Raw genomic sequence first — 15,328 nt, 5'->3', positions numbered from 1 at the left:
TACTCAAATGTAGTCATCTCGGTGGAAGCTTTACCTCAGTCCTTGTAAAGAGGTAAGCTATGCACTTGGAGCTCACATTCAAATCTGGTATCTTTAGCAAGTTACTGAGCCTATACTTACCAGTAGTAGGAGGACGCTTATCCTCTGCTTCCCATGAAAACTGAGAGATCACATATGAAAATCTTTTACAAACCTACGGTGTACGTAGCAATATATAAAGTCTTTTGCTATTGTCAACTTCTGTCAGACCAAACGCTTGTAAAGCAGCTTGCTACACAATGTGGAATGCGCCCCTATTTTGTGATCCTCACATTTTTCTGCATATTACAATCATCTCAGGACTTCTTTAATATCCTGATGCTGTACACATTCCATGTCAACAGATCCAGCCTCTGAGCCTGGGACCCAGGCTTTATTCCTCAAAGCCTCTTAAGTATGACTTTAATCAACAACAAAGTTTGGAAACTACGGCTCTGACTGATCCAATTAGTAGGCCACTGAGTTTTCCTAAAGTATCAGTACCCAAACTTTATTATGCATCAAAGTCACCTAGAGGACATGGTCAAACAGACTGTGGAGGCCCTGCAAGTTCTGATATGGCCGTTCTGAGATAAACCTAAGAACTTGCATTTCTAACGAGTTATTAGGTGATGGTGCCCCTTGGAGACCCCACTGTCAGAGATACTGTCCTAAAATAGTTAACCTACTCTACACGGATTTTTGTTTTTAAAAGTTGAATATAGCCCACTGAAACTTCTGATTAGAATCAAAACTCTAAATCTGAAGTTCCGCTGTCTGAGGGAAGTGTCAGGGATTGTAACCATGTCCGGAGGCACTGTTTCACCAAGTCTAAGGAACACCGAGTGACTTTGCAGAGTGCCACGTGGGGAATGAACTAAAGCGTTGCATGGTGTGGCTCTAGTTGCCCTAAAGCCACAAACCCAGAGGAAACTCTAAAAATTGAGAAACAAGGTATATAATCATTCTTTATGTTACCCCCAAAAGAAATGCATGGGCTGGAGTTTAAAATGTAACTCAAAAATGCACCCAAGTGTCTCTGAGTATTGATACCATACACTGTCCTATAACCAAAATCTCTGCGTCTTCTGTCACACTTCTGTGAAAGCATTTTTCTTCCAGAAATGCATAGTCCTTTACATAAAAAGATTTGAAATAAATTCCTCTTAAAATGCAGAACTGAAGAGGAAAAGCTTGAGTCTGCTAGCATACACCCAAGTCTTCTATCAGCCAGTAAGAAATACATTCTTGTGTTTTGTTTCCTTCTGTTGTGTTGTCCTATCTGCTTTGGCTTCCAGAAGTTCAGGGATAATTGAACTTTGTTGTACTAATTTGAAGGAGATTGCTTCCTGCCTTTCCTCTGTTTGACTTCAGCTGTACTTTTAAAGTTTTTCTTTTATATATTCTATATATTTTACCATTATCCACCTGAAGTCTCTTTAAATGAGTGAGTATATTAAATTAAATAATTACTTTTGCCTCCACCACCATCTGCAACAAATTAATTACATTTTGATATCCGGAGCTAGGGAATATTAGAACTGATGTTCAAGAAAGGTTGCTAGTGGGGAGTGAAGGTCCTTCCTCAATGGAGACACCGACATAACAATACACAGAGCGATTGTCTTCGTGAGAAAGCCAGAACCCATGAAAATGTTTCGGCGCTCCAGGGAAGCCAAATGTATGAGACTATTGCAGGAAAATTTGTGGCACTCCTTCCCCAGAGTGCCCCATTCCGTCCTCAGCATAATGTGAAGTCATGGGGAGAATGCCTTCAACCTGTGACTTTTCCCTGGAGAAGGGAAGAGAGGAATGGAAAGTACATTCACCACTGTGACTTGGGGGTAGGGGGAGCTACCAAAGGAACTGGTTTCTGTTTTACCTAAATCTAAATACCAGCAGGCACGGGGTTAGGTAGAGCCCAGTTATTAATAAGGCTATCATCTTGGCTTGATCTGGTGTTAGAGTCAGCTCTGCAGCACACACTAGGGGGAGCTATAGAGCGCTGAGTGGCAGCTTACAGCCAGGGAGAGGTCACAACACACAAAGACCTCTCCAGTGAGAGCTCTTGAGTCAAAACTGGCAAATTACACACTAAAAGCCTGAAGAAGATTTACACCCAGGAAAGATGTAAGAACCCTCCAGAAACTCTAAAATGGGTCAGTTGGTGAACGTCTTCCTTGCGTGGAACCAGGTACAAAGACTGGAAGGGGTGTGTAATATTTCAAAGGCCTAAATCCCAACAAAAAGTAATAAGGCATACACAGTAACAAGCAAAATGAGCTATTCAAAAGGGTAGGTCTCCAGAAACCAACCCTAGAGAATGGAATATATCATTTACCAGCTGAAAAAATTAAACTGAACCATACTTTGGATTCTCAGTGAATTTTTTTTCAATCTGCAGATAGAAAACAATTAAATCAGAAACTAATGCATCAACAAAATGAAGATAGGTATACAAGATGGAGAATACACAACTTCTGGTTAAAGAATACAATACCTGAATTGAAACTTTCACTGGACAATTCAACAGTTGATACAACAGGCAGAAGAAATAATCAGCAAACTCTGGGACAAAATATTAGAAATTGCTGAGGGCAAAAACTAAAAAGGAAAAATAAAGTGAAGACTATCTAAGAGACAAAATAAATAATGAAATTCCCAGCAAAAAAGGAGAAAAGCAAGCAAAGAGCCTATTTGAAGAACTAATGGTTGAAATTTTCCAAGAGGAAAATTTAAGAACCTCAAACAACTACTACTAGGTTACATCCAAAGAAGTATGCACTGAAACACATTGTACTTAAACTATCAAACGTTATCCACAAAAGAGAATTGAAGGCAACAACAATGAAAAAAGTGGCTTTTGGATGCCAGACGTGGTGGCACACACTTGTAATACCAGCAGTCAGAGGGCTGAGGCAGGAGGATCGCCATGAGGTTAAGGCCATCATGGGCTCCATAGTGAGTTCAAGGCTAGTCAGAACTGTATAGCAAGACCTGTCTCAAAAAGAAAAAAAATAAAAGTGGCTCATCATGTACACAAGAGTTTCTTAAGATCAGCAGCAAATTTTCAGCAGGGAGTTTGGGGACTACAGTGGAATAGCATGATAAATTCAACATGCTGAAAGAAAGAACTGGCAACCAAAAATACCACATGATGAAAAGCTTTCCTTCAAATGTGAAAGAAAAATTAAATGTTTTCCAACACATTTTCATTGTCACTAGATTTGCCCTATAAGAAAGAGGAAGAAGAAATAAAGAAGAGAAAGGAAGGGAGGGAGGAAGGAAGTGAGGGGAGAAGGAAGGAAGGAAGGATGGATAGAAAGAAGAAAGGAAGGAAGAAAGGAAGGAGGGAGGGAGGGAAGGAGGGAAAATCAAACACATTAACATGGAAGGACAACCCAAAACCATATGAAAATATTAATGAAACTCCCATGTAAATAAAAACACATATGTAAAATCTTGTAATTAAAAACTCAAATGTTGAATCTTATAGTAATATAGATCCAAAAATCACCTTTTTTTTTGTTTTTTGAGATAGTGTCTCACTGTGTAATTCAGGCTAGGCTTGAACTGACTATAGGTTAGTATGGCCTCAAACTTGTAGTGATAGTTCTGTCCCAGCCTCCCAGGTACTGGGATTACAGGCATGTGCCACCATGCTCAGCACAAAAATCACTTTTAAATCTGGTATAAAATATAAAAAACAAAAGCATGAAATGTTACTGTAAATCTATGTTAATAGGTACACAACACAAAAAGAGGCAATCTGTGTCATTAATGCAAAACAGGAGTGGGAAGGATGGAAAGTAATAGAGATTTTTATAAAATACAAGTTACAAGTTTTACTCTTTAATGAAACGAAAGGGAAGCAGTACTCCCAAACTCATTCCAGGAAGCAAGCATCACACTGATAGCAAAAGCAGAGAAAGATCCAACCAAGAGAAAGAACTACAGGCCAATCTCCCGAATTAAGATAAATGTAAAAACCCTCAGTAAAATACTGGCAAACAGAATATACCAAATCATCAAGAGTTTATATACTGTGACCAAGTAGGATTCATTGCAGGGAATGGGTATCATTTAGTGTACACAAATCAATAACTGTAATATACCATAGCAACAGAGCCAAGGACAAATACCCAATGATCATCTCAATAGATGCAGAAAAAGTACTTGACAGAGTCCAGCACCAATTCATGATAAAAAAAAGAACCCTACAGAATATTGGAATAGATGGTCTTTATCTTAATCTGATAAGAAGTCACCTATAACAAACAGCCAACATCATACTAAATGCACAAAAACTGAAAGCTTTCACTATAAAACCAGGAATAAAGACAAAGATGCCCACTATCACCACTCTTATTCAACATAGTTCTGGAAATATTAGCCACAGCAATTAGACAAGAGAAAGAAATAAAAGGAATAAGGATAGGAAAGAAAGAAGTTAAATTACCATTGTTTGTTGATGACATGATCCTCTATTAGAAGACCCCAACACCTCCAACAAAAGACTTCTTTAACTAAATTTAGTAGCACAGCTAGATACAAAGTCAACATTCAAATCAATAGCATTCCTGCACACAAACAAATGCACTGAGAGAGAAATTAGGGAAACCACACCTTTCACAATAGCATTTTAAAAAATGAAATACTAAGGAATCAATCTAAAAAAGAAGGAAAGGCCTTTATATTGAAAACTACAGTATTCTGAAAAAGAAGTTTGAGAGGATATCAGAAAATGGAAAGATATCCTTTGTTCTTTGGTAGGAAGAACCAATATAGTGAAAATGGCCATACTTCCAAAATTGATATACAGATTTAATACAATCAAATTAAAATACCAGCAGTATAACTCACAGAATTAGAGAAAACAATCCTAAAATTAATTTGGAACTAAAAGAGACCTAGAACCCCAAAAGTAACTCTAGGCAACAAATGCAAAGCAGGGGGCATCATAATTTCTGATTTGAAATTATACTACAAACTATCATGATAAAAACAGCATGGTACTTGCAAACAAAACAAAAACAGACCCAAGATCAATGGAACAGATTAGAATATGCAGAAACAACTTTGTCATGGCTTGTATTTAGATGCCCTTCCAAAGCCTCATGTGGTCATAGATGGGGCTTTTTCAGAAGTAACTGGATTTAGAGTATGTGATGCTGGAATTGATTCATGATGCAGTAGTAGGGTCAAGAGCTCTAGGATTAAGGGTATGTGCGCTACACACCCTAAGTAGCCTGGATAAGATAGAAAGGATAGAAAGAGTTCTGATCATCTTTTGCTTGCTTGCTTTGCTACCTTCTGCTCACCATGAGCTATTTCTCCTCTATAATACCTCTCTACCACCTTACCTTGGAGCCAGTAAATTATGAACTGAAATTTGTACAAAGTATAAGCTAATTAACCTTTCCTTTTTTAACTTTAAGTGTTGGGTATTTTGTCTCAGCAAATAGAAAAAGTTTCTAAGACAAACTCCAAACACACTGTCTTTGAGACAGGGGCCAAATCACATCACTGAAAGAAAGATAGCTGCTTTAATAGATAGTGCTAGACAAATTGGCTTTCCACATGCCACAAATTAAAACTAGACCCATATCTCTCACCATGCACTACACTAAAATTAAAATGGAGCAAAGATCTAAATATTGAAACAGAAACATTAAATTGGCTGGAAGATAGAAAAGTTAGAACTCCTGAAGAGACAGGTGTAGGCAAAGACTTTATGAACAAAACCCTGATCACACAGGAAACATCACAAAGATTCAACAACTGGTATCTCATCTTACCAAAAAGCTTTTGAACAGCAAAAGAAGCCACCAACAAACTAAAGAGACAACCCACAGAATGGGAAAAAAATTGCCAGCTCAAACAAAGGACTAGTGTCTAGAATACAAAAGAACTAAAAAAAATCACACCCTCCCAAATTTAAAGACTAGATCCAAAAATGTGCTTCTGGAATGATTAGATACTTCTCAAATGAAGAAGCTGAAATAACAGATAAATATATAAAAAGTGTTCAACATCACTGGTCATTTGAGAGCTGCAAATTAAATCAATACTGTGATTCCATCTCACTCCAGAAAAAATGGCTATAAAACCAGGAACACAAAGATAAGATATTAACACAAATCAAATGTTGGTGGGGCTGTGGGGAAAAAGAAACCCTTGTTCACTGTTGGTGGGATTTCAGACTCGTGCAACCACTGTGGAAATCACTGTGATGAATCCTTTAAAGTAGAGGTTTCATTTGACCCAGGTATTCCCCTGCTTGTTATCTTCCTGAAAGAATTAAAAGCATCATACCACAGTCATATATACACAACTGTGTTTATAATAACACCGTTCATGATAGCCAAATCTTGGAAACAGCCAAAATGGCCATTATCTGATGAATGAATAAAAATGATGTGGGGTTTTTTACACAATGGAATACTACTCAGCTATAAAGGATAAACTTGAGACATTTATAGGTAAATGGATGCATTTTGATAACATACTCCTAAGTGAAATAAATCATACACACATGCATAAGTATCCCATTATTTCTCTGGTGTGAAAAGCTAAAAGGGTAAATGAGGACCAAAATGTATAACAGATATTGTGAAATGGGAAGAAAATGTTCAAATGGGAGGTGGAACAAGGAAGGGGGAAGGGGAAAGGAAGGAAGGGAATAGAACAAACAAGAATGGAAGGAAAAATGGAAACAAATCTTTTGTAAATAAGGGGGAGGGGGTTGAAGGGAGGGGATTAGGAAAAAAAGAAACAAGATATCTTACGTAGAGGTAAATGTGCATCTGAATCTGCAAAATTTGCTTTTGCATCTGCCTTGGAGCCAGTAAATTATGAACTGAAATTTGGTTCTAAAATAGGTACAAACTCCCTATGATGAATGTGATCATTATGTATATCTAAAGTGTACCAATAAAATTAATTTATAAAAAGTTATCAGTTTGAATGGCTGGGGATTTAGCTCAGTGGCACAGCACCTGCCTGGCAAGCGCAACGTTGTGAGTTCGATTCCCGGTACCGGAAAACAAACAAACAAACAAAAAAAGATTCTTTGTTATCCATTGATAATTTCCTACCAATCTGTCCATAACTCTATAATGTTTCTATTGTTGCTGTGCTATTTCATAAAGGGATGTATGTTTATTACTATGTGTTTTCAACAACAACCATCGGAAAAAAAAAACTTATCAGTTTGAAATAAATTATCATAACTTATAAGATGTGTTATATAATTGTAATAGTAACCTCAAGTATATACAGGATATATACAAAGGGAAATGAAAGGGAATGAAAACAAGAGACTATAACAACAGTCAAAGAAGCATTAAGGAATGTAGAAAGAATGGTTAGGAAGAACTACAAAAAAGCTACCAGACAAACAGAAAATTATTGACAAATAGTAATCTTAAGTTCTTCTCTGTCCAAGAGATGACACACATCGCCACTTTGAAGGAACTTATGGTCTAATAAGAACTAATTAACAACAACTACCATCTCTCAACCATGGATTTTTAGGATTCTCACTGTTCCATTGTGATGACTTTTTTGTTCATTCATCAAACACTTGTGTCACATAACAAGTTATTCATATATCATATGATGTTGCAACAATATACACTTCTTGTCTAACCAAGAACATAGATCTGTGTAAGGTTTTAGAACACGGTGCCCAACAAAATGAAATGTCACTAATTTGGACTTATATAAGGTGCGTGTAATCACAGATTTCTAAAAACACATATCTATCATTTTTGTATAAATAGGATAGGTCAAAGGAGGCTTACCAGCATTTCACAATTGAATCCACACTTAAGTCGTTATGTAAGTCATTATATAAGTCACTGAATCTGTGCTTAAGTCATTATATAAGATTTTTAAACATCTTGTTAATTGTTGTATAGGCAATGATGTTCTAAAAAGGCTTTAAATGTTTATCTTGGAATAAGAGTTCTTCCCGTGTTTATATAATTAGTTTTTGACTTTTCAAGCCTTTCATAAGAAGGAAAACGTCTATGCCTGATCCTTCTTGTTGGCAGACAAAGCACTGAGAGATCTTGAAATGGTGCTTGTGCTCAAAAGTATTTGGCAGTTATTGTAGAGCCTACAATGCCAACATTGAAGTGATATTTCTTTTTCTTTTTTCTTTTTTGGGACAGGGTCTCGCTATGCAGTTCAGCCTGGCCTTGAGCTCACTTTGTAGCCCAAGCTGGCCTCAGAGTCACAGAGATCCTCCTTTCTCAGCCTCCTGAGTGCTGGGATTACAGGTGTATGCCACCACACCCGGCTAAAGCAGTATTTTTTTATCCACATTGCAATGTACTACTCAGCAATAAAAAGGAACTATTGATACACACAAGCACTTGCATATATCTCAAGAGCATTATGCTCAGTGAAAAACTATCCTAAAAGGTTATATACTATGTGATATTTAGTGTTTTCAGCGAATTAAACCAAAACAAGTAGGGAATGGGTGTTAGAGACATTAGTAGCAATGTATCATGCTGACACTGGAAGGAAGCAAAAAAGTTTTATTAAGTGTCTCCTTGTATATGTTGTTCCTAAACAGGGAGGCCAAATTTTTTGAGTCAGCCATTCTGAAATGAGGGACCCAAAGACAAAGAATTATGCACCGCAGCCTACCTTCTAAATAATTACCAGGCCAACCAGGAAAAATTCGAGTATTTTGATCTGATAGCAGCACTGCTTACTCAGTGGTGGAAAGATGTGGATCAATGCATTTATTCTAGGCTTCTTTTGCTGGCATGATGAGTTAATGGTTAAAGATAATAGATAATGGTTAGAGTAGTATGAAATTCAGAACTTCCAAAAGGGCCAGCCTTAATGGTCTCTATCAACTGGCTGTGTTCCCAAGGGTGTTTCTAAAGAGCAGCTCTGATAGAACAGGCACACATTATTGTCCTTTTCTCTTTAGTAACATAGTAAAACATCACGTCCGTGTCATACCAAAATGGCACTGCCACTGCACATCCAGGTAAGAAGTTATCTACGCTGTCTTGAGAAAGGATACTAATTCAGGCACAGAGAGAACTTCTGTTTTCAAGGGTGCTATTGGCCACTTAAGATATCCTTGACATGCAGGCAAGAGTCATTTCATTAATAAAAAACAAATAGTTGTGTATCACATAGAGGCTTCTCTCAGTGAAATGCTTCCCTAGATAATTGGTAAGTAAGCATAAGGAAAACCATTAGTAAGTAATTCAGTCAGGTATTCTTACTCAAGTTGACACAATCTGTTCACTGCCACCATAGGTAATACCAGATGCAAATCCAACAAGTTAAGTAAACAAACAAACCAAAAAAGATTTGATCTATAGTTCCATTTTTAATGGTAAAATATATCTAAAGTAGTCATATCTAAGATATCTGTAAAGTAATATGTACATAATAAAGTATATTTAAATTAGTCTTATATCTAAGATATCTATAAAGTAATATGTACATAAATATTTGTAATACCTCTCAATCTAGAAGGTGTTTTTTGCCTCTGTGTGTCTGATGTCATGTATTTCAAATCCTCTGAAAGCAATACTATCGTTTTCTGACACATATACCCATGCGTTTTGCATAGTTTGATTTAGAAACTTATTTCAAATACAACAGCAGAATTCCTCCTGAACAGATGAAAAATATCTGCCTAGAGTGATAAAAATATGTGTGTAAAAATGTAGTTGTAAGAGAAGATTTTTATATGAGAAATATTTGTAACTCAATCTCAAAAAATATCCTTTAAAAAATCTTCTTGAAGATCTGACTTTTTTCTTGACATTTTTGTGAAAATTTGTATGGTTACCCAAAGTGAGAAGGAATCTGTCCTGCTAAAACACTTTGCTGTGACATAAATTGGCTTATAGGGATCGGTAAGTGGGAGAATGATGTCACTTTAACATTGATAGTGATTTACTGCTGTATTTCACTAAGAACAAGCAACTAAAGACACAGCCTCGTACCGATCAACATAGTGAAGGGAAAAGAAACCCTCTACTATAACTATCCATTCACCCCACAGTCTTCTTCTTGGTACAGTCTGGCCATGAGCTTTAATACAGCAAGGCCTTTTGTGTAATTTTCAGTTTTTCTGTGATTTGCACTTATTTCTTGGCTTAGCAATCTTGACTCTTTCTTCCATCAAACTATCTTCACACACACAGTCTCACCCTTTTCTTTGCAGTACTTGTCTATGATAAATGTAGGTTGTCTTTTCAGTGGTTCTTTATATTTATTCTTGTTTGATATTTACTAGAATGGTTATTGTTTTGTTAGTGTTCTTAATACATAAATATTGAGTAGGTCTATTCTGACTCTATCTTTTTCATAAGCCCTATAGTTTTTATTATGTGGTTTATCAGATCACACTAGGAATGTATTTATAGCAGAAATATCTGCAGTTGCACTCTATTTAATAATTGCGTTTATCACTATAGAATTACTCTGTGAATTGTGGTCCCCTCTCATAAATTCAAAGTACATAGAGTAATATCAATTAACTGCTAGATTCTTTATTTAATTTCACCTCACAGAATCATACCAGCTTAATATATACATTGCATCACCCCATTAAAAAGTAACCTTCCCATCTTAATTTGTTTCTAGGCAATTACTGAAAATATTTCTATCACAAAAGCACTTAATAAAGATTTAAATTGCCTCCACTGACATTTTATTTTTTAAAATCACGGGCTTAGGGTTTGGGTATATTTAGAAATTGGCCCACACCCCCCACCCACATATACATGCACTCACTCGCAGTCCTTATCTAAGGAATTGGTGGTTTGAATTTAAATTATTACATTCAACATGATTTAAAATTTTAAATTCCACCAGGTCAAATTGCAAGGAGACAAAATTTAAATCCACTCATGCCAAAATTCCTCTGTACGTGTTGTTTCAGTTCATTCAAAAGAAAATAAGAGATTTTTTTCACAAATGCAATTTTTATTTATTTATTTATTTATTTTGTGAGGGTACAGATGTAGTATATCTTTTTTCAGTAAAACAGTTACTCTTTAATATTACTTCAGGGTAGCTATATAACTGGTATCAGCATGCGTGGTTTTTTAAGGTAGTGATGAACACGTACTATTGTTTCCAAAACATCTGTGCTCCAAGAGCAGGTCACCATTTCTCCTAAATGGAAGAAACACCATAGTAGGCACTAGTAGTGGAAAGTTGAACTAAGCCCTTGTTATGGAGAAACTCACAGAGGATGATGATACAGATATTTCAAAACACTCTCTAGTGACCACACACACACACACACACACACACACACACACACACACACACACACACACACACACACACACAGTGCTAGGGTACAGAGCAGAAGCAGTAACTATATCGAGTGGGGATGTTTTAGCCTGTACAAACTAGAAAACCATTGTCTCATAGATTTTTGTGTTTTCTTTCTTTCCCTTTTGTACTGTGAAACTTTAAAATGTTTGCTTACTTGAACATCAGTGACATTTTTAAAAGAATCCTCAGTAGAATGATGAGAATATTCCATAGCTAAGTTTCATCCTCAGGGTAGAGTATAGCAATGTATGAAGCCATACTTGTATAAGTCATGCATTTTAATATATAAAAGTTGCAGATTATTTAACCAATCAAAAGCTATGGTGATACACTCTGTATGTACAGCAGTTTAGCTTTCTGTCTTTGATAATAAGGTGACAACAAGTGCATTACAGAAAGAAAAACACCAAAAAAATGACCACATACTTTTTTCTAGAAAAACACCTCATTATTTTATTTTCTATATTGTCTTCTAGCTGCAGGTCCAGATTTCTCAAGAACACTCTTGAAAAGAGTAACTCTTGTCAAAGTGGGAGGTGAAGTTGTTATTGAGTGTAAACCAAAAGCTTCTCCAAAACCTGTCTACACCTGGAAGAAAGGAAGGGACGTAATAAGAGAAAATGAAAGGTATTATCTTGAAATATTCTTAACATTTAGTTAACCTGCAATAATTTGTTGGGCTATTAGTAAAATGGGGAGGGATTTTGCAACCTGCTATTCCTGAACCAAGTGTTAATCAAAGACTTGAAGTTCTGTAAGAGGAGTTATAAGTTATTGTTCTTCATATATCTTCTCAATATTGGGAATCTGCAAAGTCCCCCTGCAGAAAGTGAGCACTTGATACCTGTGTGAACTATTAGAGATGCTTGGAAGTGAGCAGTTGAAAATAGTCTCCTTCATTTTAGCCACATTTCATTATAGACTTGCCTATTCTTCTCTTTCCTACCTCCTTTGGCACACACAAAGAAGTCCAGTGCTTCTCGGTTATGACAACTCTTCAAATATTTGGAAATAGCCATTTGTCCCCTGCTATCCTCCCCATTTTTGAAGGTATAAATTTCTCTAATTTCAGAACTCATTCTTCATTAGCAGGTTATTCTGCTTGATTTTTCATTGTTTTAATTACATTTTTTAAACACTACTTTTTTCCTAACATCTACACTCTTCACCTGTATTTGCTATTTCACATAAAATTACTTCTAGACTGCATGTTGTTTAGACAGTGTAAATATATGTGGGCTACTGGAATTTAATATCAGTTTATACAAAATAGCACACATCTCTAAGACCTTTTTTTGGCTGTCACCCCTCTAAAATTTTTCCTACTCTTTTTTTGTAATCTGTTCAATCTGCTGGAAAGTGGTAATTATGCATGAGTCTATGTTTGTCACCATAAGACAAGGTTTACCACTTGTATACATAATGATTTTAATTGATGCTAAAGGTCAAGTACTGAAGGATGCAGTGAGGAAACCTGTAAGTGTGTGTGTATCTACCCTTTACACCTGTGCACCTTCAATTTACATATACAATTAGATCATTTGCTGATGATGTTGTCCTTTTTAATGATTGTAGTAAATAAACCTGATATGGTTGATAGATGGTGTATTCACACTCATTAAATTCATAATATACATCCCTTTCTGATTCTGGGTCTATCAAGGAAGCAGCATAGTTCACTGAAGATTGAAGTGACATTCACACTTGGAGACAAGCTCGAAAATTGGGAGCCTCATTTCTTATTTTGCAGCCTTAAACATCAGGCTCATCTCCTATTTTACCTCAGTGTTTCTTAAAATGTGATATGTGACATTACTTTGAACAGTTACCTATTTATTTTGAATATAATTGAGATATAATTAGTATGTCCCACAGGCATTGTTCTTTATAAGGTTATATTTTTAAAGTTTTGGCTTTAAAGTGATTCAAATATATAATAATACAGGCAATTGACAGACGTATCAGAAACTGAAAATGAGTGAATATACAGTAATTATTATAATTCAAGTAGAAAGCTAAATGGTGCTACATTAATAAGCACAGCACAGCGGCCTACAGCAGTAAAAGGCAATTTCTCATTCACACTGCATGCCCAGCATGGGCCTGCAGTGGCTGTGCTTGGTTAGAAGGATGACCCAGTGGAGCAGCGCACTCTGGGGCACTGCCACTGCACCGGGAAAGGGGCCAAGCACGCACGGGCTGTTAAAGATGTATGAGCCCGCACAAGTCACGAGACCTGGCAGCCCAAAAGGAAACTGTCATCTACCTTTGTGCCCAGCAAAGAGGCAGCCTCAAGTTTTAATGTAAACGAATGCTTAGCACCGCCATAGCTTAGCCACTGCCAGAAGATGGTTAAATTACCTTTAGGAGAATAGTATGTCAGTAATAAGCATTTTATTTATTTTTTGTTAATTTTACTGGTACATTTTAGATACGCATATGGTTACCATCCATCGTAGGGATCTGCGCCTGTGCACGATGTCTTGCTTCTTTTTTCCCATTCCCCTCACCTCCCTTCAACCCCACTTCCCCTCCTTATTTACAAAAGCTTTGTTTCATGGTTTTTTTTCTATTCTCCTGTTTTGCTTGTCCCTTCATTTCTTCCCTTTACCCCCTCCCTTGTCCCCCTTCCCCTTTGCACATTTTCTGAGAAACTGAAAGTGTAACTAAGAACCAATATATACAACAGTAAGCATTTTATAGGACAAATGGCTTTAACTGATTGTTCTCACCACTCGACCGCAAACATCTCTATTCAGTTTTTTTTCCATTGTTCCCTTGATTAATAGTGTTCAATTATGCTCCAATGTTTCTTTAACACTGAAAGTATTTTTAAACTGAGGCTATTCCCCATCATTACCCACTTCCTGCTATTTATCACTTCCATCACCAGGCTAGTCCCAAACTGTCTTATTAACACTTTGCTCTCCAAGTGGGGAACTGAGCTCTCACAGCTCTGCACCTCCTTCTGCCTCACCCCAATAATATTAGCGAGATAGACTGAACTTGGTGGTAGAAGTACATTCACAATGTGGTCAGGAGTAATATAGAGTGGGATGGTGGAGAATCCCACTGTGTGCTTCATCCAAGAGAGATACCTGCCCCTCAACCATATAGAGATGTAACTCTAGCCACTCTATTGCACTTTTCACAAACAACCAGACTATGTTTAAATGTCTAAAGATCATTTTAAAAAAAACTTTTCATGCAAGGGCAACATAGAACACATATCCCTAGACCAAGCTTACTCCACAAACCACTGCTTTTTAACTTCTGAGAAAGACATAAGCAGTGTTGAACATTGCATGATTTTTGTAAAGGATGTAAACTAAGAAATATTTTGTTGTTGTTTCCTCATTGTCAGACAGCGAGCTCTATTTCCTCCTTTTTTCTGATAAAGAAAAATTAAGTGGACGAGTGAGCCAAAAAATTATAGATGAGGTTCATGGGTGAAAATTTTTAGACCCATATTTTATGAACATAGATCAAAACAAAGGATACTTAGTCTGGGTAGAGTACAGTAATAGTTTCTAATGTACTACCTTGTTATCCTTAATTCATTTTTTGAGATACAGAATCTTAAAAATCAAAAGGGAAGTATTTAATATTTAGATTAAAAATTATTAAACCTTTAATTAGAAAAGAGTGGTACAACCCTGCAAAACAAACCTTTATAATGAAACATACTTTTTTCCAGTACTTGTATTAAACCCAAGGTCTTTGCACAGAGCTGCACCCTCAATATTGCTACACCCTGTCCAAGGTATGGTCTTTCTTATTCATTTAGTTGCATGGGGTGGGCCTGAAACTCGTAACCTCGAGTAGCTGGGATTACAGCCGTGCCCCAGTGCCCAGCTCAGGCCCCTTTTTAGTAATGTGCTTCCTAAATTCTGTGTTTTAGAAACTTGCCAAACTCTACTTATTAAGTGATATTTCATTCTAATTTTAAGTAATTGCCTACAAATGCGTTCACAGC

General features: G+C 36.5%; 1 protein-coding gene across 6 annotated transcripts in view; it reads left to right on the top strand.

Annotated features, from left to right (window-relative positions):
- Cntn4 (contactin 4) overlaps nt 1–15,328 on the top strand; it is a 661,264-nt gene that overhangs the window by 512,085 nt on the left and 133,851 nt on the right. For all 6 annotated transcript variants that reach the window (XM_005383752.2, XM_005383753.2, XM_013513798.1 and 3 more), the window contains one exon: nt 11,829–11,979. In XM_005383752.2, the coding sequence (XP_005383809.1) occupies nt 11,829–11,979 (151 nt within the window). The remainder of the gene's footprint in view (nt 1–11,828; nt 11,980–15,328) is intronic.

The sequence above is a fragment of the Chinchilla lanigera genome, unplaced genomic scaffold (genome assembly GCF_000276665.1).
Source record: "Chinchilla lanigera isolate Chin_1 unplaced genomic scaffold, ChiLan1.0 scaffold00020, whole genome shotgun sequence".
NCBI lineage: Eukaryota > Metazoa > Chordata > Mammalia > Rodentia > Chinchillidae > Chinchilla > Chinchilla lanigera.
Note: the sequence above shows the minus strand (reverse complement) of the source record. Positions and strands in the feature narration are given on the sequence as shown.